Here is a 27,984-nt window from a genome sequence, read left to right on the forward strand (position 1 = left end):
CCGACACAAGCCTGCTACGATTTTATTATTAGTAAACACTAGAGACACAGAAACGTACGGTAGATATGTAAGAAAATGTATAAAAATATTCATGTGTAAATTGCTGTTTTATTGAAACAACAATAATACAATTTGCTTTGTATGTGATCCGTAATCCGTAAAGATCGAAGGTATCGAATATGAATAAAAATTTTTAAATACTTATTGCACTATTGTTAACTGCTTTTTACACAGTTCAGAAACAATTTAAATTAGATTTCATACATGTCGCCTATTTATAGTATCGTATTGTAAACAAGTCATTACACGCACATATTCCTGCCGATGCATGCTGGACTTCCCGACAATGCGCGACACGCTTGTCTGCCAACACTTGCTTGTTAAGAGCTGTTGGCGGACTTGACACCTGATCGGTTATAATTTGTGAATTTATTTGGAAAATAAAGTAATCACTACAACTTTTCATCTGTTACACAACAGATGAAACATATACAAACGGTTTTTCAAAATTTTCTTATATTCTCTTCTTTCTTTATGCTTCCACCACCCCCTTATTTTTATTCAACGCCCCCCAATTGCACCCGAGGCTACTACTGCCCTCCTGGATCGTTCCAGTGCCCCCCAGGGGGCGGTATCGCCCACTTTGGGAACCTCTGGTCTATAGAATCAAGCAGACAGTATTTCATTGGTTTGCATTCACAGCCAGAAAAGAGGATAGAAATGTAATCATTATTAAAAAAGAAAACTCAAATTCTGAAGCAACTGAGAGGCTACCATATGGCTGCAGGAATCACTTTGTGGGTTGTGCACCAAATAAGAAATAGCTCTTTTCCATCATTCAATTAGACATTGTCATGGTTATAGGCCAGGCTTGGAACAACACTCTGAGTAGACTTAAAAAATCCAAGAAGGGATATACTGATTCAGATAAAATGAGAGCCAACCCAAACCATGAACCAAAACATTTTGAAAGTTTGGATTGGTTCTGTAAGATATTCCTCCCTACTGGGTCCAAAGTCTGTTTTGTGTCTAATGTGTTTTTGATGATAGCCCTCAAAATCCAATATGAGGCGCAGCATATCTGGCAGTCGCTTATTGGGTAGGTTGCTGTCTTCAAATCTATCTAATCTAGCTAAGTGTTCATTGTCTGGATCTGCCCATTGTGGATTTTCTGAAAAGGGAGACGCGTTCAGCCACTCAGCTGTTTGTTCCCAAAGAAAGAAGGGGAAGAGGAAGAGATAAGATGGAGTTGGGGAGAGGAAGAAGGAACAAATTAGATTAGAAAGTTCTCTAATATAATTTTACTTGATCTGATACTGTGCTGAGGGTTTTAGGTAATATTAGGTTTTAGTATTTTGGTAATATTTTTGATAATGTTTTCTATGCAAATATTGGGGACATAAAAATATTGAAAAATATTTTGAAATTGACCCATTTTTCATTTTTTAACCACTTTGAAACTAAAACAACGTCAGAAATTTTTTCATGAAAATAGGTTTTCACTTTTTGGACATCTCTAGCTAGAATAATTTCCCACTCATTACCGCAAAAAAGGGAATGCAATTATCAGGGTAGCCTTGCACACAAGCAAGATTAGTGACTAGATAGAATCCCAGAGTCTAAGCAACTCTCAGACTGATTCCCACCACAATCACCACCGCTCACTCACTTTTGGAAGCAGAATCGAGTGGGTTGCAGCTCACGTCCTATATTCCAAGCTCTCCAAACACATAGCAGCTTGAAGCTCTAGCAATCATAAAGTTGGCCATTGTGGGTCACCCAATACATATTTATTTTATTATCTCCTTTTCAAACCTTAGGCCCTTTACATTTTGCTGGGACCTTTAGGCACCTGTCTTTCCATAGAGACTCTGTCTCTGTGGAAACACCACGGTAGGAGCCACAGAGAACTGGACCGCCTAACTGCTTATCTCTCTTCTGTTCTCTAACTCCCCCTCTATATAAATGTCTGAGGCCACCCAGATAAGGAATTATGAAGAAAAAGAGTGGCCAAGTGTGGGGGTGACTTGAAAATGTTATGGCTACGAGAACTCTAAGAGGGAGAAGACACTATGCTAAGAGAGGAAGGAGAGAGATACAGAGAGGATGGTGAGCTGGGGAGGAGGACAGAAAGGAGGAGAATTGCCATGTCTCTCACTAGCTGTGGTAATGGTAATTAAAAAAAATCGGTGTCTGATAATAGCCGTCTGGAACTGATGGTTATTTAACATAGACACCATGTGACATATTCTGTGTAGATAGCAGTTCCCTGATGCTGTAAGGGAAGTGCAAAACCATAATTTCAGGTCGAAATTCTGTATTTCTGGTCCACTCATCTGCTGGTATTGAGCAGCCCTGACCTAAAGTGGGGAATACTGCCAACTTCAAGATACGCTGTATCACCATCACACTGCTGACATTTTAACACGTCTCTAGTGTATATTAAGTATGGAAAAATAAATAGCAAAGAAAGTAATACGTGATTCAGAGGAATAGAAGGAACCCAATAATGTTTGATTTTGTTTTTCAAAAAATGTGGAACAAACAAGTTAAAAATTTCATTGAAAGAAGAAAAAATATTTTTGAGTAAATCATGGCAGAGTTTTCCTTTTTGCAAATCTTCTAAACTCTTCCCTCTCTGACAGAATGAGACAGTTCAGTGTTAGTTGACACCTCAGCTAGTGCCAACCTGTCAATCAGCTAATCTCCAGGTGATCATGTCATGAATATATGAATATCTAACTAGAAGCTGATGTAATTGTTGTTCTGACGTTCCTGCTCAAACTTTAATAGGGCTCTGTATGATCTGTTGCTATTTTCATGGCAGACTTTGACATATCTGAAGAAGTTTGGTTTAGGAATGATAAGTAAATCAGTATATCCTGGGCCGTCCATGGGTGGTGTGGGGCCCGGGACAAATCAGCCTCCCTGCTAGTCTCCTTGCCGTCCATCCGGTGTGCACCCGCTGTCCGCCCGACCACTGCTCTCCTCCTCCTCGCCATCCATCAGCCCGCGTGTCTCACTCCCCTCCCACCTGCCGCTCGCCTCCCCACCCACCCCCCTGCCTGCCACTTGCCTCCCCATTCGCCTCCTCACCCCGCTCGCTTCCCACCTCACCTTGCCACTCATCTCCTCACCTGAATATTGGGACAAATCACGTCCCGATCATACATCAGCTGGGACGTGGGACAAAGGGCTAAATATTGGAACAGTCCCAATTTTATAGAAGTGCAGGGCCCCCCAAAGTGCAGGGCCCGAGGCGGTTGCCCCCGATTCGCCCTACCCAAGGGACAGCTCTGAGTATATCTGAACAAAAATAGCATAAAAACAGCTATGGAAAAAATGGAAACCCTGGATTTACCAAATATTATAACAATTCTCTAACTTTTCGACTTTCCTTTGTATGTGGGATATAATTGTATGTAATTATCACTATATTTATGTGCCAATTTAATATATAAAATACTTTAAAAATGAAGGTAAAGGTATTTGAAAATTAGAAACTGCACATGCACAATATGCTATTTTGTATTTATTTTCCATATTAGTAGCACAGGACTGGGAGCCTGGAGATTAGGTTCTATTCCCAGTTCTACCACTGACCTGCTGTTTGACCTTGTACAAGCCACTTTACTTCTCTGCCCCTCTATTTTTTTTCTCCCATCCTTTGTTTGTTTTGTGTATTTAGATTATAAGCTCTTTGGTGCAGAGATTGACTCTTACTATGTGTTTTTACCATGCCTAGGGGCACAATGGGGCCCCAATTTTGGTTGGGATCTCTGAGCACCAACCTAATATGTTAATTAATAATAATAATAATGTAAATGTACCAAATTACAGAGCTCCATATATTAACGAGTAGAGAATAGGCTGATATTCAGATGATACTGGAATTCAGATGTCCTAATATCTGTGTGACATTTGGACATTTGGAATATGAGTATAGGGCCAGATTCTGGGGTCTAGGCTTTGTGTTCTCAGTACAGCCTATGTGTATGTGTGGCACAAAAGTGGGGGTAAGATCCCAGGCTTTAAGCTGCTGGGTGCCAGTCTGGTACCCCAGCGTAAAGGATAGTAGCTTTCAACTGTTGTATGTTATGCCAATTGCCTGTGGGCCCAAGGGGTTTTTCAGCAGCTGGGGTTCACCACCATATAGGAACACACATGTTATGCTGACTACCTGTGGGCCTAAGCGGCTGTTTTGGCAGCTGGGATTTGCCAGCAGGTAGGCACCCCCTGACCTTCTTTTTGCCACAGGTTGAGAGTGTGTGTTTGCAGAGAAGCCACTACAGTGGTGCTATACCACTCAAGGAGTTCCTCATGCTGGGAAATCCTCCAAGGCCAGGTTTGAGGCTGGTTTAGACCATTGGAGCAGAGCAAAACAGTCTTAGCAGGGCCAAGGCTCTGGCTAAAAATCTGAATATCAGCATCACCTTTCTCATAGGAATTATTTCCTGGAGTACCTGGGCTCTCCTCCTACAATCCTGTGGTTTTTGTGTGGTTTCCATGTACCAGGAACCATCCTCTACTCCTTCTCTTTCCCCTTTGCCCACAGATGCTATAGGGCTACTAGCTAGTCTTCTATTTCCTTCCTAGATTTTTAGGTTGCAAAGGGTATATTCTAGGGAGTAAGTGACCTGCCTACTTTTCCACCACACCTCTCTTTCTCATCTAAAATGTTCTTGCTCCCATTGTTGTGCACTGTTCCTTTTTCTGTGGCAGAGACCCATTGTTTTCTAGTGGATGCCTGGTTGCCAAGGGATGTAACCTTCAGCGATTCACCCCAGAGTGATGTGAATTTGAGTTTGTAAAGCCTACTTGCCTTTTATCCTCATGTGCGCCTGATGTTTCTGGAGGGTGATTGTGGATTAGGGGATTAGGGCTAGTGACTGTGCCCCCTAGAAATGTAGGACAAAGAGTGGGTCTGCTGCTGCCCCAAACGTTAGAAGAAAATGGGAGTAAAAGGCCAGTAGGCTGTAAAAACTTCCTGAATAATTCACTTTGGGGTTTGTTCCCTAAGGTTCGATCCCTTAGTAACTCAGGATCTAGTAGGCCTTATGTCCTTCAAAAAGAAACACCACACATTTGACAAAAAGACCAGTGGTAGCCTCAGAAAATCTTTCATCTATACTACCACACATCTGACAATTTCTGTTAACTCCCTCTGTGCAGTAAGGGCTTGGCTTTTGGGAAGGAATTCAATTAATGAAATTCAGTGTATTGAGGTACTACAGTGGCCACTGCAAAAGATGCTGCATCAGTGCAAACTAACAGCCACCTTTCTACGGGATTTGGTCACTTTTCAAATTATGACATAGATAGCTGACTCCGATATTGCCAGTCTCAAGCATTCAAAAATTACGTGTTAGGCCTCCAAAGCTATGAGATTTGCTTAAAAAGCATGAGATTTAAAAAAAACATGGGTTCTTTTATTTCTAGAACACTTTAGTTTAGGGCACACTTCGATCACATTTTCAAGCTTTTCTCTGCAATTATGAGGTTTGTAAATGTACTTTTCATTTTTTTTTGTAGTTGAAAACCGAGATTGTCACATAGTTATTTGATTCTAGTAGTTGGTGCTTAAAGAAAAACACCAGGGATTGTGAGACTCATGATAAAATAGCGAGAGTTGGCAACAGTGTATTCATTCTAAAATACTCATATTGGTCACTTGGGTTCACAATTCCCAGTGGCTGGAGAATTATTGCCTGAGGTCCAAAGGTCATGGCATGAGCAAGGGAGCAGAAAGGATGGGAATGTCTATGCCATTTTTTTTCTCTGTTGCCTCTTATAAATTAATCTGTTAGGATGGATAACAGCAAAACTACAAGGTTTGGTATCTTGGTTAGTTCATATAATGTTAGGTTGAAAACCAGGGCTTTGGAGCGGAGCCTGGAGCTGAAGCGCGGAGCAGCTCCGGATCATAGAGCTGCAGGTTTTTGCCTGGAGCTGGAGCGGAGCCGGAGCACAGCTCCAAAGCCCTGGTTGAAACCGATAATGAGATCTTGAAAACCAGTAAGTAAGTTTGAATTTCTTTTTATAATGGCAAGTTCTACTCAGCCTTCACTATTTCATGTTTTAGAATAACAGTGATGTCACTCTTGTTTTTGTCTTTTCCCCCTCCCTATAGGCCATGTGTTTATACGATGGGGTCTCCAATAAACAACAGGGCCCTTTTTCCATGTCAGGAGCCACCGGTTGCCATGTCAACATGGCAAACCACAGTCCGAACAGCTTCTTGCTTTGTTGTCTTAATGAGTGGTGAAAATTCAGCAGAACCAGCACAACTTCAAGAAGGTGCAGTATATATATTCTTAATGATGTGTTGTACAAAATGATGCTAGCAAAGTGCCAGAAAGTAGTTTACAAAAATGGGTGCACATTATTATCTCCATTTTACAGAGAGGGAAATTAAGGTACAGGGAGGCCAAGTGACCTGCCCGAGGCCATGCAGCTGGTGTGAGTACTTATGTATTCTAACTTCTCATCTGGTACCTCATCCACTGGAATATATTGGCATCTGTTTTTTTCAGGTATAAACTTCACACAGCTCACTAACTGGCTTAGTTTCAATCAATCTACAGCTAAATATTTGGCAGATCAGCCCACAGACTGCTGAAGGCATTGATAACAGGATATAGACTTTTGGTTTGAGGTTGCCAGTTCAGTTTAGGGAGGCTGGTAGTGACTGAGGATTGTTACCCATATCGTAGCTGCTGGGTGAACAATGTGAAATGAGTTGATGATCTCAGTTTGGTGCCAACTGTCCATGAAAGTTCTTTATTTCCACTTCTTTTGGGACCAGAGCAGTGGCTCCCAGTGCTCACTACTGCCTGCCTGCTTAGAGTTGTGCAAGGTATGGTCTGAGTGCTGTCTTCCCTTTGTTTTTTGCTGCACTTCTTCATCACAGCCTCCATGCACAGCGTGAAGGGAAAAGCAAATGTAAGGTGGTGCCATGCGTGACTGCACCGCGCTCATTTCCCAGGGTTAGTACTGAGCTCTCTTTGCAGATGCCAATGGTCAGTATTTTCAAATTAATCGTGATTAATCGCTCGATTAAAAAAAGTAATCGCGATTAATTGCGCTGTTAATAATAGAATACCATTTATTTCAATATTTTCGGATGGTTTCTACATTTCTAAATATATTGATTTCAATTACAACGCAGAGTACAAAGTGTATAGTGCTTACTTTATATTTATTTTTGTTTACAAATATTTGCACTGTAAAAAACAAAAGAAATAGTATTTTTCAATTCACCTAATACAAGTACCGTAGTGCAATCTCTTTATCATGAAAGTTGAACTTACAAATGTAGAATTATGTACAAAGAATAACTGCATTCAAAAATAAAAATGCAAAACTGTAGAGCCTACAAGTCCACTCAGTTCTACTTCAGCCAATCGCTCAGACAAACAAGTTTGGTTACACTTTGCAGGAGATAATGCTGCCCGCTTCTTGTTTACAATGTTACTTGAAAGTGAGAACAGGAGATTGCATGGCATGTTGTAGCTGGCATCGCAAGATATTTACGTGCCAGATGCACTAAAGATTCATATGTCCCTTCATGCTTCAACCACCATTCCAGAGGATATGTATCCATGCTGATAATGGGTTCTGCTCGATAACGATCCAAAGCAGAGCAGAGTGACGTAGGTTCATTTTCATCACCTGAGTCAGATGCTGCCAGCAGAAGGTTGATTTTCTTTTTTGGTGGTTCGGATTCTGTAGTTTCTGTTTCTGTAGTGTTGCTCTTTTAAGACTTCTGAAAGCATGCTCCACACCTCATCCCTCTCAGATTTTGGAAGGCACTTCAGATTCTTAAACCTTGGGTCAAGTGCTGTAGCTATTTTTAGAAATCTCACATTGGTACCTTTTTTGTGTTATGTCAAATCTACTGTGAAAGTGTTCTTAAAATGAACATACACTGGATCATCATCCGAGCCTGCTATAACATGAAATATATGGCAGAATGCGAGTAAAGCAGAACTGGAGACATACAATTCTCCTCCAAGGAGTTCAGTCACAAATTTAATTAACGCATTATTTTTTTAACGAGCATCATCAGCATGGAAGCATGTCATCTGGAATTGTGGCTGAAGCATGAAGGGGCATACAAATGGTTAGCATATCTGTCACATAAATACCTTTCAGTGCCGGCTACAGAAGTCCCATGCGAATGCCTTTCTCACTTTCAGGTGACGTTGTAAGTAAGAAGCAGGCAGCAGTATCTGTTGCAAATGTAAACAAACTTGTTTGTCTTAGCGATTGGCTGAACAAGAAGTAGGACTGAGTGGACTTGCAGGCTCTAAAGTTTTGTTTTTGAGTGCAGTTATGTAACAAAAAAAATCTACATTCGTAAGTTACCTTTTCACTATAAAGCGATTGCACTAAAGTACAAGTGTATGAGGTGAATTGAAAAATACTATTTCTTTTGTTTATCATTTTTACAGTGCAAATATTTGTAACAGAAATAATAATATAAAGTGAGCAGTGTACACTTCGTATTCTGTGTTTAATTGAAATCAATATATTTGAAAATGTAGAAAAACATTCAAAAATATTTAATAAATTTCAACTGGCATTCTGTTTTTTTTTTTTTTTTAAATATATGGAGATATACCTATCTCATAGAACTGGAAGGGACCCTGAAAGGTCATCAAGTCCAGCCCCCTGCCTTCACTAGCAAGGCCAAGTAATGATTTTGCCCCAGATCCCTAAGTGACCTGCTCAAGGATTGAACTCACAACCCTGGGTTTAACAGGCTAATGCTCAAACCATTGAGCTATCCCATTCCCCCTCAATATGCCTACCTGTCCGCCCGCCCGCCCACCTGAATGTTGTTTAACAGTGCAATTAAAACTGTGATTAATCGCAGTTAACTCACGCGATTAACTAAAAAAAAATTAATCTACAGCCCTAGTAAATACCATTTATAGGATTGAAGAAGCATTTTGATTTGCATATAGACAATCTAAAATCTTTAATAGCCATTACATTTAGCTGGATATACTTTCTTTTTTAAAAAATGGTTAAGTTTAAGTGAGTAACAGACAACAAGAAAAGCAACGGACATAATATAGCAACATTTTTTTAAAGGAAGACCTGTGCTCTCAGGTGCATACCTTCATATGTATATGTACAATTTTTATGGTTACATACAGAGGCTAGCTGATTGTGTATGCAAATGGATAGTTTCCTGAGTAGAGTTTTGGAAACTGCATATGCAAAAGTGTGCACACAGTTGAGCACACATTTTTTGCAGGCCTCCTTTTTGAAAAGTATGGCCCATACTATTATCATTTAGAAATACAGATGGGACAGTTGAGTTTATCAAACAACAATAATCATAAATCTCCCAATATGTTGCACATTCAGGCATACATACATATTGAGGTATTTTAATAAGATGTGAAAGTGTTTTTGAAAATGGTAATACATACTTTATGAAATGTTTGGAATGGGAAAAGTTTTTCACAAAGTTGATAAATAAATTCCAGATACATTCAAACCGTTCTGTAAGCCTCCCGATCTCTAGGTTTTTTTCAGGGGTGTTAGAGACAGTAAGTCTCCAAGTCATTTAGCCTTGGATGGTGGGTGGATTTGTTATTCAACACTTAGCTGCCAACACTGGTTTCTTCCATCCCACATGCATGCAGTACACAAACTTCTTTAATCAAAAAACACATTTAGATCCATTTTGATTTATTTTTGAGAATTTGTATCTTGGGCACATTAGGGCTGCTATGATCCAGGGTTCTATACATTGCTCAGTATTTTTTTCCTTTAAAGTAGTAAGATTTCCACACTCCCCTTTCATTCACTTAAATCCATATAGAAAGAATTTAATTCAGCATTAGTGTTACTACTGAAAAGAAACATGACCATGGAGAAACACCTACTTTCCCCTTCATAGCTTGCAACCACAGCAGCTTGTTCTGCATTCAAGTCAGATTTCACAAGCTAAGCAGGGTTAGGTCAGTTCAGTGTTTGAGTTGGAGATCTCCAACATGCATCTGATACAAGTGCTGCAGCCAGTGCTGTTGCTGATTTATCTGAGTATTGAACTAATACTCCAGCACTCTGGTGCTTGGGGCACTCTGCTACTCTGTCTTCCAAATGAGATGTGAAATCAAGATGCTGACCACTAGAAGTCACTAAAAATGTCTTGGAACTTTTCTGATGGGCAAGGCTCTTAATCCTAATTTCCCAGACAAATAATAGTTTGGGTAATTATATTTTGTTTTGCTGTAGCTTTGCTTCTATGCTACACCTTTACCCTGATATAATGTGGCCCGATATAACATAAATTCGGATATAACACGGTAAAGCAGCGCTCCGGGGGGGCGGGGCTGCGCACTCCAGCGGATCAAAGCAAGTTTGATATAACGCGGTAAGATTTTTTTGGCTCCCGAGGACAGCGTTATATCGGGGTAGAGGTGTATTTTTCACTTTCTTTCTGAAAGTGTTGTGTAATGGTTTTATGCATTACTAAACATAATAGTGTTTCCCATTAGAGGTGGCTGAATTTCAGTGGTGGATGAAGTAATCCCGTGTGTGTGTGTGTGTATAATACGTATCTCAGTTTGTATTTAAAACACAAAAGAATTATTTGAGGTGAAAAGTGCTATATAAATATAAGAAAATATACCTTTTTATTAGGTCAGACGATAAGATGTACTGACACTTGTGTTTATTTTAGTTATGTACGCATTGGTACTCAGAATTGGTTTTTATAACCATTTCAAAGACAATTAATATGCATGAAGAAACTTAGTCATTATCTCATAGTTGTTATTTGAAATACAAAAAATAAATTGCTTTTTAAAATTTTATTTTCCCACACTTATAGATTGCACTTTTCCAGCCATTTTTAACTGAGTCCTAAATAGATAAAACTGGATATTTTCTAATTCACATGTTATTTAATAGGTGCTGTTCCTCCATTTTCTGCAGGAAACACCAGCTATTTTCCTTGTCCTGCCAGTGAGCCCTCACATAGCACAGAAATGTTTCAGTGATGTGGAGCGTTACTTGCACTATAAGGAGGAAACCCTATGCTGAGTTCATTGCATTGCTTTCCCTTTCCCTATAGGTGGTGCTGTTTCCAAGAGAGTCACATGAAGGCACTGGAGTGAGAGAGAGGAGAGCAAGAAAAGGAACCAGGAGAAGGGGAAACACTGAGGATAAGGGAGGGGAGGAAAGATAAGGGAGAAGAAGAAACCAAGCAAAGGGAAAAGAGGGGAGACAGAGGAATTGGGAGGGACAAAAAGAAAAAAATTAGAACAGGTGACAGACATTCAAAAAGAGGAAGAAAATGGGAAAGTGTGTGTAGGCGGGGGAGACAAAGAAAACATGAGAAACAAATGATCTCTCCTACCAGTAACAGCTGCTCATGTTGGTTACTGGCAGGAAGCATTACCTGCATAAAGGCCAATTCAGTCATCAGGAAACGTCAGGAACCACAATGGTGAAACCTCATTCATCTCACAGTATGCTCTGAGACTTCCTGTCAATTCAGTATATTCTGGGCTGCAAGTACATGAGACCCCTAACAGCCTTGTGAGCAGTGGACTGGGGTTCAGCAGCATCTATAAGCACAATAGGAGCCTCAGGGTGGAGTTATGGGGATGTCCAGTGCATGCATGGTCTCTACAAAACCTGCACAAAGAAAGGGCATGTGGGATAAGGGAGAATAAGGTGTTGAATTTTGTAAATATGAATCTATAGGTGTTTGAAAGCTCATGTGAAGAGAGAAACAAGTTTATTTCTGCCTTTCAGTCCCATTTTGGTGCTTGTTTTGAAGGCCCCTGCCCTCTTTCAGGACTTGCTGATAATCTTCTAGCTTTGTGACGTTTGTTGGCCCTCAGATTGTGTGACCCACTCTGAAATCCCCTCTTGATGTGGAGGGTGGTAGAATAAAACTACAGAAGTTAAAGCTCTTGAGACTCCAGCATATGCAGAATACTGCTACCCATCTCCTCTCACGTAAGAAGCAACATAAACATATCACCACCACATTAGATTGCTAAGCTGTCTCCCCTTTCATTTCAGTATTCTGTTTAAATTGCCTTCTTTTTTTAAAAACACTTCACTTACTCCAGTCTACCTCACTGAATTTGTCTCTCACTATGCTCCTCTCCCTCCCTCTGTTTTGTCTATCACTGGCCTTTTCTCTTTCCTGTTAGGAAGTCTCCTCACTGTTGTGAGAGCCTTCTCCTTTATAGGAGAAGGAGCCTTCACCCCCTGCCATCTGGAACAGTTTTCTATCTCCCTGCCTCATTGACTCTCAGTCTTGTTTCAAAACTCAGCTGAAAACACATCACTTTCTCCCATTCCTGTCCTTCGTAATTTCTTTCTTCCTTTGCTGTTGTTTGAACTGGAAGTTCCATTTATGTGAACATTTTGGAATATTGTTTATGTGACAGATGCTACGCACAGTGAAGTATTGTGTTACACTGCCTCCGGGTCTGCTCTTGTTCCCATTGAAGTCCATGACAAAAGCTCCCATTGGATTCATTGTGGGCAGGCTTGGCCTTCAGTATAGTTTACATTACTGGAGCTCTCAACATCAACCTTTTGAAATAATAAAATAAATGGCACTTCCCTGGATGTCCTCTTCCCATACATGGGCTTGTGCCTGCCATGGCTGGTTTTCAGCTTCCACAGGCTGGGATTTCAAAACATTTTTCCTTTGGCAATAATAATTTATTTCCTTTTCATTTCTAATTATGTTGTAGTGAACATGGCAGTCTCTGTTCACATATCAATGTTATCTGTGAGGTCAGCAAAGTTCTGTGAATGTTATATGTTTAACCTGTGATTCAGAGCCAACAAGAGCGGCTCATGTCTTTTTCTGTGGTGGGGACTCCCAATCTGGCATTTTGAGTGTGCACGCATTTAGGGTCAAATCGTGTTCTTTCCTCTGTGGAGGCTCCATTTGCAGTGAGACTGGTGGTGTTCTACTCTACTGACAAGCAGGTGGGGGCAAACTTCCCAGTGGTCATGCAGGGAAGTGCTCATCTGCCTTATGACACGAAGCCCAGTGGTGGCCTTGCAGCACTATGCAAGGCCCAGAGATACACTATAGCACACTATTTCATCCCTCACCACCCCTGTACAGACATGGGGTTGGGATATTATTATTCATATTTATTACAGCAGTGTCTCTGGGCCAAGCAAGAATGGGATCCCATTGTGCTAGGCACTGTGCAGACACAGAATAGCAGACGGTTCCTGTCCTGAAGTGCTTACAATCTAAATAGACAAGACAGACACAGGGTGAAGGAAGGAAGGAAGGATGCACAAGCAGAGTGAAAATGTGATGGTGGCAAATGTCACATTAGTGCCACATTATTTATTTATTTAGGGTGGGTTTACTTAGAAGGGGATAAGAGGATGGAAAGAAAAGGAAAGGTCGGGGAGAAGAGGCTAAGAGGGGTAGGTGTGGAGTGAAGCTGAGGTGAAGAGACTGAGGGAGGGGGAGGGCTAGAACAAACAGCCAGTCAGCATAGGCCAGAGAAAGTCAAGACAAAAGTAGAAAGTTCTCTGAAAATTCAGTGGTCCCTGCTTTGGCTGCTTCTGTTCTTACCATTGGAGTCTCTGCAATTCCCCACTCCCACTTCCCCGGGCCACAAGGGAGAGGGCACCACTCCTTGTGCTCCCAGCGTGTGTGTGTGTGTGTGTGTGTGTTTCTATGCACAGTTCTGGGTCCAGGAGGGTGCTGTGGAGAGGGTTGGCCCTGGCTAACCCTACTCCCCACTTCTCATTGCCCATTCCTTCCCCCCCACCCACCCCTGATTTGGCTGCTAGTGCTTCTGCTTCTACTGGCTGGAGTCTCTATACCTTGAGGAGGAGAATTGCCTCTTGTATTTGCTAGTATCTGGCCTGGCTACTAGGACCAGGCAATGGCAGATTACTTCCCCTTAGGGTTTTCTTACTTTTCTTTAAAAAATGGTAGGGTTCCAGAGGGGAGGGATAGCTCAGTGGCATGCTAAACCCAGGGTTGAGAGTTCAATCCTTGAGGGGGCCACTTAGGGATCTGGGGCAAAATCAGTACTTGGTCCTGCTAGTGAAGGCAGGGGGCTGGACTCAATGACCTTTCAGGGTCCCTTCCAGTTCTATGAGATAGGTATATCTCCATATATTATCATAGTTGTAGCCCAAAGACTACTTAAAAAAACAAACAAAAGGCTTGAGGTTGGCATGCAGTTGCATGGCTATGTTAGCATTCAAAATTACCATGACTGCTCTACTCACAAATCAGATACACATACAGGTATCTAATTAGACTGCTGCATATGCAATCACCTAATTTGTGTATGCAGCTGTGGTAACTGTATTTATAAATGTAGGTGAGTCCTTGCATGTGTGCCTACGGTGCCTTTAACAACAACAGAAAAATAGCTAGGCAAAAGGAAAAAAAAGTGAGTATGTAGGTTTGATCAATAAAAACTTCATGGCTCCCAAAAAAAACTTTCTCCCACTTCTCTAAATGGACTCTGCTTAATTGTCCCCCTATACTAAGCAGATCTTCCTCTGGTAGACTCACTTACCTTTTTCGTCCCCTCAGCTCCCAGATGGTCCCATAGGGCCAAATTCAGCACTCACGTCAAAACTGAATCTGATTCTTGACTTCTCATTGACATGCTGATGCATTGTGCCATTTCAGATTGCCAGGCAGGGATCATAAGTGTTACTGTTTTTTTATTAGACTTTAACAGTCTGCTCAGTGCTGTGCAGAACATACTGAAACATCGTCCTTCCCCTAAGGAGTTTGCAATTTGAAATAAACAAACCATACTGTTAAGACAAAAACAGCATTATTCAAGGCTATTGTGAAAGGACTGCAATCGATTTTTTTTACGTTAAAAAGTGTCCTTTCTTAGAGGATTTAAGGATCCTGTTTGACTCCACCCATGATGGTAAGATTCAGTGTTTTGGACCATTGGTGTAGAATGTTTTCATGATGTTTACAGTCATAATGTTACAATGCTGGATTTAATTTTTTGTAAATGCCTAGAATCTGAGGATAGCAGTGTGAATGTACGTTTTTACATTTGCTAATGTCCCTTTCAATCTCCAAGGTAAGTAAGATATAACTATCATATAATAAACAATGTGACTGCATAAAAACAAGTTATGTTTCCTTCTTGAACAAAAAAAACAACAGTGCGGAGGTGGAGGAGAGGTTTAGCTCAAAATCTTACGTGCATTGAAATTCAAAGTGCTGATTCTGGGAAATTGTTCTCTAGGTAATTTGGTAATTTGCTGTATGGTGCTTTTTTTACTCATAGGTCTCTTAAGTTGGTACTATTATGTGACCATGCCCATGCCAGCATCCACCTTTACTATTGCTATTGGGTGTTGGACAGAAGTTAAACAGGAATCCCACACATCTGACGTCCGGACAAATAACGAGTTTTCCTCTCTGTTTTCAAGGGCCAATCTCAGGTTGGTGATTTGGATATTACTAAAAAATAAACATTCGAGTGAACATTCCATTTATTCTGTGAACCATGAAAGTGAATCGTCTTAGCAGAGGGACCACAGTAGAACATGTCTAATCAGAGCAGAAAGAATATTAGGGAAGTAAGTCCAGGGGCAAAGAATGGGCAAGGGTGTATTGCTTATGTAGAAAAAATTAGGTTAATGGAACATGACAATTAGTTTCTACATGTGTTCAGCCTAGTTAACAGAATTTTTAAACTCTGCACATTATCTCCTCATCTATAACTGTCTGCTTTAAAATCCTTAAATCCTTTCTGTTTTTATTCAGTTAGGAACTGAATAAAAAGTTTCTTACCTGTTAGATTGCTTTGTAGGTCACTTAAGCTGTTTTGGTTCCAATTACTTCAGTTTCCATATGGATTGTGAATATGTCACTGTTTAAATACAGTTAATCAGACTCTGCATATAGAGGATAAAATGGTGATTTCTTAAAGGGCTCTTAGGTTAAGCATTCCTGCTGGGTCAGTGCTCTGTTAATTCTAATAGCACTTCCTAGTGAAACTTTAGAGATGGAGCCTTTCTCTTTTTTTTGCAAAAGTGAGATATGAAAAATACCGTTTGAAACTTTGAAATTTTATGCATTTAGATAAGTTTTAGGAATCATTGCATGTTTACCTATTTGTAATATGATATGTTGTATATTGCCTCTACAGAAATGCATATGCTGTAATTATATTACATTGTATATTCTGTTTTAATATATAATGCTTTAAGATCTGTAACTGTTGCTGATTTGCGGCCATAAAATACGTTGTTAGTTGTTGTGACAAAGAAAAACATTCAGTTATTCAAGTACCTTCAAATATGATTATTTTTTTTGTTTGTTTTTCCTTTTTGATCCAGGGATTTCATAGCATTAGAGACAGCCCAGTGTGATAGGTAAACATTACTATCCCCATTTTACAGATGGGTAGACTGAGGCACAGAGAATTTAAATTATGTGCCCAAGGTCACATAGTTAGTGGTAAGGGAAGAAATAGATCAAAGGACTCTAGATGCTTTAAGGACTACATGAAGATTTTCTTCTCAGTAAAGAGTTTCGTGTGCAATAGTCTGCAAGAGCAAGTTTTTTCCATTTGCAGTTTGATTTTTTTTTTTCTCTTCCCCCCTGGGAGTTCAGTGTTTGTTCTGTCAGTTGGAGGCTGAATCACAGCAATCTAGAAACAAGCAAACTGTATATGAGTGATAGAGAAGCTTCTTCACTAATGAAAAATCTTCTGGGGCCTATGTTTTATCTTCTTTATAAAAGCAAACTTTTCTGATGAGAATGTCCAGTTCTGGGCGCCACATTTCAGGAAGGATATGGACAAATTGGAGAGAGTCCAGAGAAGAGCGACAAAACTGATTAAAGATCTAGAAATCTATGAGGAAGATTGAAAAAATTGGGTTTGTTTAGTCTGGAAAGAGAAGACTGAGAGGGGACATGATAACCTTTTATGTATTTGAAAACTGTTGTTACAAGGAGGAGGGAGAAAAATTGTTGTTCTTAACCTCTGAGGATAGGACAAGAAGCAAAGGGCTTAAATTGCAGCAAGGGAAATTTAGGTTGGACATTAGTAAAAACTTCCTAACTGTCAGGGTGGTTAAGCCCTGGAATAAATTGCCTAAAGAGATTGGGGAATTTCCATCATTGGAGATTTTTAAGAGCAGGTTAGACAAACACTTGTCAGGAATGGTCTAGATCAGGGGTCGGCAACCTTTCAGAAGTGGTGTGCCAAGTCTTCATTTATTCACTCTAATTTAAGGTTTCGTGTGCCAGAAATATATTTTAATGTTTTTAGAAGGTCTCTTTCTATGAGTCTATAATATATAACTAAACTATTGTTGTATGTAAAGTAAATAAGATTTTTCAATGTTTAAGAAGCTTCTTTTAAAATTAAATTAAAATGCAGATCCCTCCGGACCGCTGGCCAGGACCTGGGCAGTGTGAGTTCCACTGAAAATCAGCTCACATGCCGCCTTTGGCACGCGTGCCATAGGTTGCCTACCCCTGGTCTAGATAATACTTAGTCCTTCCACAAATGCAGGGGACTGGACTAGATGACCCCTCAAGGTCCCTTCCAGTTCTATGATTCTATGAATGTTCTGTGTACCTCCAAACAGTGTCTCATTCCTCACATGGTACATTTGACATTGCTGAGAATAATATTAGATTTATCCTATGTCCCCACTGCTCCACCAGTGACCCCCCCCCGCCCCACCACCCTTGATATGCTGTCTGCTTCTCTCACAGCTATCTTCTTGCCACTCTGTCTTCCTAGCCCACATTGTAACTATCCCTTTTTGCACTTGGTTTCCTCCTAGAATCCCCACTTTTACTGTGAAACAAGGAACCAACTGGTTAGTCATGGGACATTTAGGGGTAGTCTATATATCTTATGAAAAATAAATCCAGTTACTTTATATTATTATATATATATATTATCAGGATGTAGCCAACCACCTCCTGACTTGCATGTTGTATACCTTTTCCCTACCGTCTGTATCACTTGCCTTTTTTGTGTTTGTATAGCACCTAGCACATAGCGGGAGCTATCAGACACAAATAATAATTATGATAATGCTGTTCCTATATGTAATGGAACATCAGCTGGCTATTTAGTCAATTACACGGGTTCTCAATAAAAATGGGGAAAAGAGGCATAAATATGGCTCCTGTTATTTACAAGCAACTTTATAATCTATTTCCTTCTCATCCAAATCATTAACCCCCTCTGGAGGTATTAATTTGCTGCTTCTTGATGTGAAAACTAAAACTGTTCATAACTTTTCTTTCCACTTATTGCTCCACCATTTCAAAAATCTTTATAAAGTTTGATAGAAAAAAATATTAAAGTGATGTTATTTTAAGGTATTTTGTTTGTAGGTGGCATAAAGTGAGTATCTCAGAAATAACTGGATACAAGTGTAAGTTCCAGTTCAGATACCTGCAATTGAAGGAGTTGTATGTATGTATTTATTATTTGTTTTGCAAATGATAGAAAGACACAAGGACACTGCCTGAAGGGAGACTGTGTTCACTAGCCAGCCCTCTGTGTAGTAACAATAGTTTCCAAAGTGGAGCGCCAAAGGTAGACAAGAGAAACATAAATCATGGGGCAGTAAGTCAGGTACTAAACAATGAGCAGAGATTTTTGATGAGAAGAACCGTAAGGAAGGATTCCTTAAAGAAGTGAATTTTAAAATGGGATTTACCTATTCTGATTTTGCTACCTGGGCACATTGTATTTCAAGTTCTAGACACATTATATATTAAAATTGTACCCACTCATCTGAAATGTAAAATACATCCAATATATCTTAAAATCAAATCTCCTAAGAAGAGAACCTTGCCAAATTTCAACTTTATTAATTGTGCTCCGACCTTGGTAAATTAACCAAGTAGATTTAAAAGAATGTCATTCTGTAGCCCCCTTTTAAAAATGTTATATAACTTTGCTTGCACTGATTAATGTGTATTGCATTCTGCGCTAGAGATGTCTCTATTTCAGTGGTGGGTGAGGTTTCTTTGTGTAGATAATCTTTGAAATGGTTTAAGGTCCATTTCTTTCAAGTAAAAGGCCTTATGTAAAAGTCAGGTGGTGTTATTTCATTGTTATTAACTCAGCTAGCTATATGCCATCAATTCAGCAAAAGTAATCATAGCCTATAGAAAAGTACTAGTTTGGAGCCTGATCCTGCAAATACTACTGGTCCTAGTGCTTACAATAAATCAGCCCCCAAAGTTGCAACTTGAAACCAAAGAGAGGGGTTGTGTTGTACAGAATAGGAATTATCAGGTAAAAAAATATGAAGTTGATTTCTCTTCGATGTGAATTTGTTTGGACTGATAATTCCTCTTAAAAATGTCTGACTCAGTGTTTAGGAAATGTAGTTTTTCTCCCTAACCCCACCTTTGACGGAAAGCACCTTTCGGAGGTAATGCAGGTGCAGATTTGGTCATGATATCATTCCTTCAAATGTTTGCAGTGCTATGACTGAATTGAAATCTGCTATTTTGTGTAATAGGAACAATTTTTTACAGTTTGTCCTGAAGAATTTTTAAATTAAAAAAATTAACTTTGATTTTAATATAAATCATATCTCTGTTTTCTTTGACAAAAGTAAATCCTATCTTTGTAACTTGGTTAAATATTTAAGTGTTTCACAAATATTTAACTTAGGAACTCTCTGAATCTTTCCTTTAGTTTGAGCTGTATCGTTTTTTCTTGTCCATTTAGTTTTCTGAGACACAAACATACACATAGTTTTGTCTTGAATAGTGACTGCATTTTGAACGCGTGTTCTTTTGATGTCTGTCTGTCAGTAAAACAAGATGTTACCACATTCATTTATTTTAGATTGGAGTGGCCAAGTCAGTTCTACCCAAGCATACCAATAATAATTTAGCCTTCGGTTTTTCACTGCTGCATTGACATGAACAGTGTGAGAATATAAAGGAGCCAACTTTGCATGTGACCCATTTGTAGCTTTATCTCCTTGATGTCTGGAGAAGTTCCTCACCTCCTGCACACATATTTAACTACACGTATTTGTAATGTCAAACTAAACCATTGTTTTGTGGTGTTCTCAGGTTGATTGAAGGGAGCTGTGGTCATGTGGCGTATCCTTGCCGTTTCCAAAATCCTGCTGCCAGTTCTCAGCTAGTCATTCCTCATCGAGTCTTTGCTCCATGGTGCCTTAAGGATCGCTGTGCAGAGATCCTTCTTGAGCTGATTCCTCAGTGCCTCTCAGCTGCTCATGCTACACTTGGTACCCACCCCTTTTCCAGGCTTGATGTGTTGATAGTCCCTTCCAACTTTTCCAGTCTGGGAATGGCCAGGTATAGAAACTTCTCTAATATAATTATTTTGTTTTTCTGTGTATAACTTTCTTATTTTGCTGCATCATTTCACTCTTGTATACTGCACCTTGGTCTCTCTACCAATCAGACAGGGTAAATTGGGGTATATCTGTGCAGCCCTTGGAAGAGAGCCTCCCAGCCTGGTTCAACAGACTTGGGCTAGTGGGGCTTACCATAACTCTCTGAAAACAGCTGTACAGTCAGTGCTTTGAGGTTCCTTAGCCTTCACAGCCCAGGCTCCAGCCCAAGCCACAACTTCAAAGCACTGTCTAGGCAGCTATTTTTAAAGCTCTAGAGTCTGTCAGTCCAGGTTGGAGGGTGTGTGGGGGGGTGCTTCTGTGGGCTGTGTAGACATACCCTTCATGGCCACATCTGCATTGTCATCTGTGCTATTCCTCAGATGGCAGGGGCAAAGTACTCACCCTTAGTCGTGAACCAGCTGCTCCCCTTTTAGACATTGAAGGATACTCCTCTGGTGTGGTCAGCCTGTAATGGTTTGAAAATTGAAAGCTTCCTTATATATTTTGTAGGCTATTAGACCAAATGATAACAAGCCTTTATTTGTTCTTGCTTGCACTGGTGGAGTTAGTGTAAATAGCAGCAGCTGGACTCCTTTTATCTAGTAGCTAACAATGCCAGCTTCCCATCAGTACTAGCTTGCTGCACTATTCTCACTGAACTGATGTTATAGATATAATTTTGCTTCATGTGGTGACAGTTTATTTGCATCTCTTGTTATGATCTTCCGCTTTAATAAGGCATGGGGAAGGGAAATATAAGCTCATTGAGCATTTGCCTCTGAGTTTTTCCCCATTATCCAAATTAAAGTTCATTTCTCTTTCCCATTCATTTCTATACTTTGATGCTTCTGTCATTTTAGGTGTTCTCTTCTGGTAATGTTTTTCCCATTATTTCTCAGCAAAACAAGGGTATATTAGAAAACTGACTCATAAGTTTTATGTGATTTGTGTTTATCTGGCCAAAACTACTAATCCTGAAAACAGAATAAGGGCAAACTGTGAAAACAGATATAAGCTAGTATTTATGGACTTCATGGATATTTAAAAATTAATTATTTTGATTATATCTACAATATAATTTCAAATGATGTAACTCTATGAAGTGTTTAGCTGTAGAACAAACAAGGGAATACCTAGCAATTCAAATCCGTCTTTTACCTTTACATTTTCTAAAGTCTGTTTATATCAGTAAAGAGGCAGTATTTGCAAACAGCAGAAGATCAAATGCTGCTGCTATTTGTATAGTGACGACTATGTCTTAGATGCTTTTAGACCAATATAAAGACAGAGCACATAAGGATAGATATAAAGGGGCGTGGCCTGGAGCAGCAGGGATCCAGGTTGCTGTAGTGCTCCAGCAATCCCCACCAGCCAGTGAGACCCATAGGGGCTGTTGTTGGCCAGGTGTCAGGTGTGAGTTAGAACAGCTCTCAACCAGCCTCCGGACAGCCTCAGAAGATTCTGCTCCTCAAATTCATCTCCCTACCCCATATAGGTTTTTAATTTTTATTTCTTTTTTTTAAATTTACCGTAAGAAAGCTTAGTTAAGTAGTGAATCTTGCATTTTGTTCTGTATTTTACAGAATGAATATCTTATTCATGTATATTTACATTTACAGTTTATGTGTGAAAAAGGGAGAGAATGTTTGTTTAATTTTGACCTCATTGTCTGGGGGAGGAGAAGAGAGAGAAATTTAGCTTGCATGTAATATTATACAGCTCATGGTATAGATTTGCTCTCTGTTTTATAAATATATTTTTTAAAAATGGGAAGTAAAGTTTAAGAATTAAATTATTTCTATTTGTTCTGTCATCTCTTTGGAGGCGTGGTTTTATTGAACTTGTTACTGATTATTTACTTTGATGATAGCCCTGGTGTGTCCTGTTGCCCGTTGTGAGGTACCTGCTAGAAAATAATTTTTGACATCTTGTGGATAGCGCCACATAATTGACTCAGATTCAGGAGTGATGACATTACATTTACTACTTAGACCAGGATGGGCAACTTTAAGGTAGAGGCAGGCTGCAAAGTCCACTGAAACTTCTTTGGCAGGCCGGGGGTGTGACACTTAGGGGATGAGACCTTGAGAGATTTGGAGAGTGAGCCTGCTCTGCACTTACCCCAAAGCGGCATCTCCTGTCTCGTGGGGCTGGGCTCAGCTCCCCTGTTCTGGGGGGCCAGATGTGGCCTCGGAGCTGCCAGTTGCCCATCCCTGCCTTAGACCATATAAAGCTAAAAGAGTTGGTAGGAGTTGCTCTTGGTTTCCAAAAGGTGGTATTTGCAACTTGCAACAGGGTGATGTTGGATCATCTCTATATCCATAGATGAGACTACCGTCATGGTTAGCTGTATGACAAGAACAATGATCATTGGTACTGTAGGGCAGTAGTTTTCAACCTGTGGATCCACCCCTTGGATCCACAGACTACGTCGAAGGGATCTGCGAAAGGTGACTATGAAAATTAAGTTTCAGATCCCAGAAAAGGCATTCCGTTTTTCTGATCAATCAAAAGTATGTGTATTCCCCCACCTACAGGTCAAAACCCAGAAGTGTTGTTGTTACCATAGAAGCCCACAGTTTAGCACTCTTTCTCACGCTGCGTCAAATGCCGTGCCAAGCGTGTGGAACATTTATAGTTGAATTCTGTTCAGTCAGTTTTCAGACTTATATGGTAGGGGTCTGCAGACCACAGGTTGAATTTCCAAAGGGGTCCACACCTCCATTCAACATTTTTTAGGGGTCCGCAAATGAAAAAAGGTTGAAAACCACTGCTGGAGGGGAAAGGATGCACTATATAAAATGAAGGAAGGAAAGGAGAGAGGGGTAGTCCAAAAGGAAGGAAGGCTATAGATGAAAGCCGTATGATGCTCTTGTGGACCTGATAATATCCTTGGGGAAGTCAGAGCCTCCAATGCCATATATTCCTTCTGTAGAGAAAAGATGCCCTTGGGCTAGTCTGTTGCAAAACCATCTGTGCTTATTTGGGTTATGTTTGGTGTATTCAAAATATAGCTGTAATCGTGCCCTCTTTGTGAGGGAGATGAGAAAATTTGTGCTAATAATTCCTTATGCTTATTCTATCTAATGGTTGTCAACACCAAGTGATCCATAACCCTGATACAAGTAAATGATGAAAGAAAGGCCATGTACATTTCTTGACACTTTTCATTCAAGGGTTTGTCAAGCAAAGAACATTAATATTTTTTTAAAGAAATAGTTTTCAGTTATTTAAAATTCAGGCTATATGTGCACAGCAAAAGAAATGATAAAGGGGCCCATAATAGATTGCTTGTTCTTGTTCTGTGTGATTGTGAAAACCGAGGCCTCTGTACATTGCAAGTTGCTTTAATGGTTAACTCCTGCCCATTGCAATCATAATTACCTAAATAACTTCAGTTTAGGAGTAAAATAAGTGCAAACCCATACTCAGAACCTCATAACAAGTTTGACTATTACCTTGAGTTAGAAAGGGTGCTGTACTATTAATTTTTTATCTTCTAGCATATCTGTAGTAGTATAAACATGACATAGCTTGCCAGCACAAAGAAACTGTTGTTTTGAGAATTCTAATTGTACTCCTGTCTGCCAGGGAAGGAAGCAGTCATAAATTTCAGTCATTATCTTAAGTATCTGGGCTTTACAGCATTTGGCATTTTTCTTTGTCTGTTCCTCATTAGCTTATAGTTACTGGGGTTTTCTACCCAAAGTACTTTATTTTACTTGAGGGGGATGTTACCCTACATTCCAGAATGGTATGAAATTATAACAGTTCTTGCACAGAATGACTTAATTAGGAGACTTACGTTGTTCTCTTCCAGCAGCCATGGTGCAAATTCAGAAGTATTTTCCATAAAGACCTGGTGGTGCCTTATGGGAAAAATTCCAGCTGAAAGACCATTTATTTTGCTCATATTTTCTGTTCATGTCTTACCATATTTTTAATTTACTATGGAGTTTTGTGTGGAAACACGGTTTTGATTGCTTAGAATAATATTCACAATAAGTGATTCAGTGGCATTGCTCCTGATTTTTATACCAGTATGAGAGGTGAATCTGGCCCAGATTCCCTCATTAGTAACATCATGTTAATCCCTATGGAAAAAATTGTGACAAACAAAGAATTACAGGCCAGATATTTATAGGTATTTGAAAGCCTAAAAGTGATTTCAGTGGGAGCTATGCGCTTTTAAAAATCCCACTAGGTGTCCATCTGCATCTTTAGCAGCCATGTCTGCAGATTCAGCTACATTTTTCTTAAAGAATTGATGATACCTGATAGGAAGTTGAAGTACCATTCATTCTGCTTAAAGACTATTCTGCCTAAGTCTCTTCTCTTGTTTTTCTTACTGAGGACATTTATATAAAAAACAAATGTTTTCAGTAAGCATAACAGGGGAAGAGAGATGGGGAGAATGGTCTTGAAGGAGAATGTTTTTCAAAAATTTCAATAGGTTATCTTAAAAAAATAAGTAGCTGCCTCTGCAACTGTGATAATAGAAGACATAACAAATTAAGTCTAATTAGTTTGTTCAGTGAAAGGAGAGATCAGTTCCTCCTTACCTGAAAGGTGAGCACCATCCATGTACTTTGAGAGCTAAACATTTAGTAGTGGTAGGCCAACAGGAATATGACTTCAAAGTTTGTTACTGTAGCTGTGATTAAGATGTCACAACCTAAAGATTTTAGCACGAAACTTTGCCGTGTCACCCATATGACTGGTCCCATTGAAGTCAATAGGACTAATCATGTGAGCAAAGTAACACACGTGTTTGCAGGATGTGGGCCAAAAACTTCTAGTGAAGAACAAGCTACACTGGTTTCATGGCTGTTTGTACTCTTCAAACCACGCTTTCAAATTCCCAGTCAATTTTTTCTCATTCAGTTTGCAATCCCCCTTTTTGATTAGATAGACAGGGATTAAATATGACCTTTCATTTGAGTAATAACTCTTCTATTAAGTGTTTTGGAGGTTTCTGTAAGTCCTGCACACTCCTTTGCAATATAGCAGAGCCAGCTCCAAATAATATGTCTAAAAGACCTAGATTTGGTGAGAGGGCTCTCTGGACTTGCTTGATAGTCTGAGGCAGACAGATGATCACTAGATTTGGGGCATTTGAGGGAGTTTGTTATTTATTTAAAGCATTCATTTTTTCCCTAGAGGAATTGGTCAGTCTGGAGTTCACGGCACTCAGAGCTGCCCATTATCTATGCTGGGAGCTTTTAATTCTGTAGAATTGTCTCCCAGCCACATAGAAACTTAGCTCATGATCTTTCCCTTCTCTCACCTTTTCTGTCTGAACCCCATTTCTGAATGTATCATCATCCTAGGAATTTGGATCCAGTTTTCAGTGTATAGGATTTAGAGCTCTTTTAAATGAAGCTAATATTTGGCTGTTTCTGGGGTTAACACATATTATAAACACCCTTATGCATTAATTCACCTTTGCTCTCCAACTCCATAGTCTCTTCACTCTTGGGTATGCCAAGATAACAAAATGATCCAACGACTGTCTACAATGAAGCCACAACAATTATAATAATAATTCAAAGTGTGTGTCTACATCCAGAGATGCCAGCTTCCTCCAGGCTCCCAGGGTGCTCAACCCCCCGCCCCCACACTCTGTCCCTGGCCCCGCCCCCACCTGAGCCCTTCCCCAAACCCCCTCCTCTGCCCCGCCTTTTCCCACCCCTACTCCACCCTTGCCCTGCCCTTTCTCCCAAGTCCCTATTCCTGGTCCATCTCGCCATGCTTCTTCCCACCCAGTCTGGCACTCTCCCTCAGTGCGCCCCATCCCTTCTCCTCCCCATACCCCCCAGCGCCTCCTGCACGCTGCAGAACAGCTGATTGTGGTAGGCAGGAGGTGCTAGGAGGGAGGGAGGGGGGAGGAAATGATCGTTGGGGCTGCCGGTGGATGGGAGGCATTTGGGGGAGGAGAGCAGCTTGGGCTGCTGGTGGGTGCTAAGCACCGGCTAATTCTTTTCTGTGGGTGCTCCAGTCCTGGAGCACCCACGGAATCAATGCCTATGTCTACATCCCATATGTGTATAAACTCCGTGGAACTTAGATACTGAGAATGTTGACCTGGAATGGAAGAGTGTGTTACCCAAAATTTTATCAAGCTAATTGCAACCATATTGTGTGCATTCAGCCACCATGAATTAATAAAATAGAACACCGCCTAAAGATGGTTAATTTGAACAAGCAGGGCTTCTGGAGGCAAGGTCAAATGCTAGCTGCAAGCTTGCAGCCTCTGCTAATCTAAATGAAAAAAAATTCAGCAAATTAAGACTATAAATAAAGACCTTGAGTTTTGGCCCCTTTTAATATAAAAGCTTTTTATAACTAAAATTGTTTAAAATGTTTTGTTAATAAGTAGTTTATTAAATTTTTTTAAAGTGATGACCCAGTAGGGGTCACTATGAACTGTTTGTTTTGTAAAAGTTAGTTATAAAAATAGTAAATAATAAAGTTTACTTTCAAGCCATTCTCTGAAGCTATCTTGAAAGACTTTTTCCTGACACCATCTGAAGTAAAACAGTAAAGTTACCACTGCTTTTGGTTCTGAAAACCCTGAACACTTTCTTTCTCTGAGCTGGTGCTTGGAGTGAAATTTGCTACCACTCAATCACTGTTCTCCTCCCACTTGTCAGTTTGGGATCAAAAGAGGATTTGGAGTACATCAGACACAAGATATATCTTTACTAATATGCAGAGCTGGTTTGTTAGTCCATAAAGTTTTAACAAATGTCTCTTGAGCACAACCCCAAAATAGGTTTGAGTATGCAGCAATCACCTTTTGATGCAACTAAAACATTGTTTGCTTGTTGATAGTATAGGAGTGAAATTGTAATATTTGAATTTGATGGTAGGGTATTATAGCGTTTGTTTTAAATTGAAGAAAAGAAAGATTAAAATATTCCAAACAGCATTTCTGGATTTTTTAAAAAGAATGATATACATATTACTTATTAGCACTTGTATAATTTCTTTTTAGGCTCTTGAAAATACAACTGGTTTCCATATGGTAAACATTTTTTTCACTCAGCAAATACGTTTTCCTGTGTTTTGAATGGCACTGAAATTTAAAACAGCTATTTCTGTTTAAGAAACATTTCAAATTTTATATAAAATACTTTCCTAAATCAAATTTTAATTTTTGTTTTTGTACCACCATCTTCAGTGACATTAATTATGGTATTTTTACTAGTGCAGAAAAGACAGGAGAGGAGGCACAATATACTAAGCACTTGGAAACTCGAATGACTTGAGCCAGCAATCTGGTCATTATTAATTGTAATTAGTTCCCCTGGAGAAGGCCTAATTGGACACAGGTGTATTGATTACCAGGCCAGACTGGGGCTAGTGAGTCAATGAGCCAATAAGCCCATTAAGAAGGAAGCTGTATAGAAGGGCACTGGAAGGAGTGCTCAGGAGGGCAGAGGAGGAGAGAAACAGAAAGACAGAAGGCTAGGAGAGCATGACAAATAGAGTTCTCTGAGTAGAGACACATCCCTCCCCACCTCCCTTTTGGAGAAGGGGTTAGAAAGTTCAGATACAGTGTGTAGAGGTGTAGAGACCCTGCTGTGTATTGGTGGAGGGATTAAACAA

General features: G+C 39.9%; 1 protein-coding gene across 3 annotated transcripts in view; it reads left to right on the plus strand.

Annotated features, from left to right (window-relative positions):
* Positions 1 to 27,984, plus strand: part of AOPEP (aminopeptidase O (putative)) — a 408,370-nt gene that overhangs the window by 67,520 nt on the left and 312,866 nt on the right. For all 3 annotated transcript variants that reach the window (XM_054031546.1, XM_054031548.1, XM_054031547.1), the window contains exons 6-8: positions 6,131 to 6,297; positions 15,297 to 15,453; positions 20,084 to 20,332. In XM_054031546.1, coding sequence (XP_053887521.1) covers positions 6,131 to 6,297; positions 15,297 to 15,453; positions 20,084 to 20,332 — 573 coding nt within the window. The remainder of the gene's footprint in view (positions 1 to 6,130; positions 6,298 to 15,296; positions 15,454 to 20,083; positions 20,333 to 27,984) is intronic.

This window comes from Malaclemys terrapin, chromosome 6 (assembly GCF_027887155.1).
Source record: "Malaclemys terrapin pileata isolate rMalTer1 chromosome 6, rMalTer1.hap1, whole genome shotgun sequence".
Classification (NCBI taxonomy): Eukaryota; Metazoa; Chordata; order Testudines; family Emydidae; genus Malaclemys; species Malaclemys terrapin.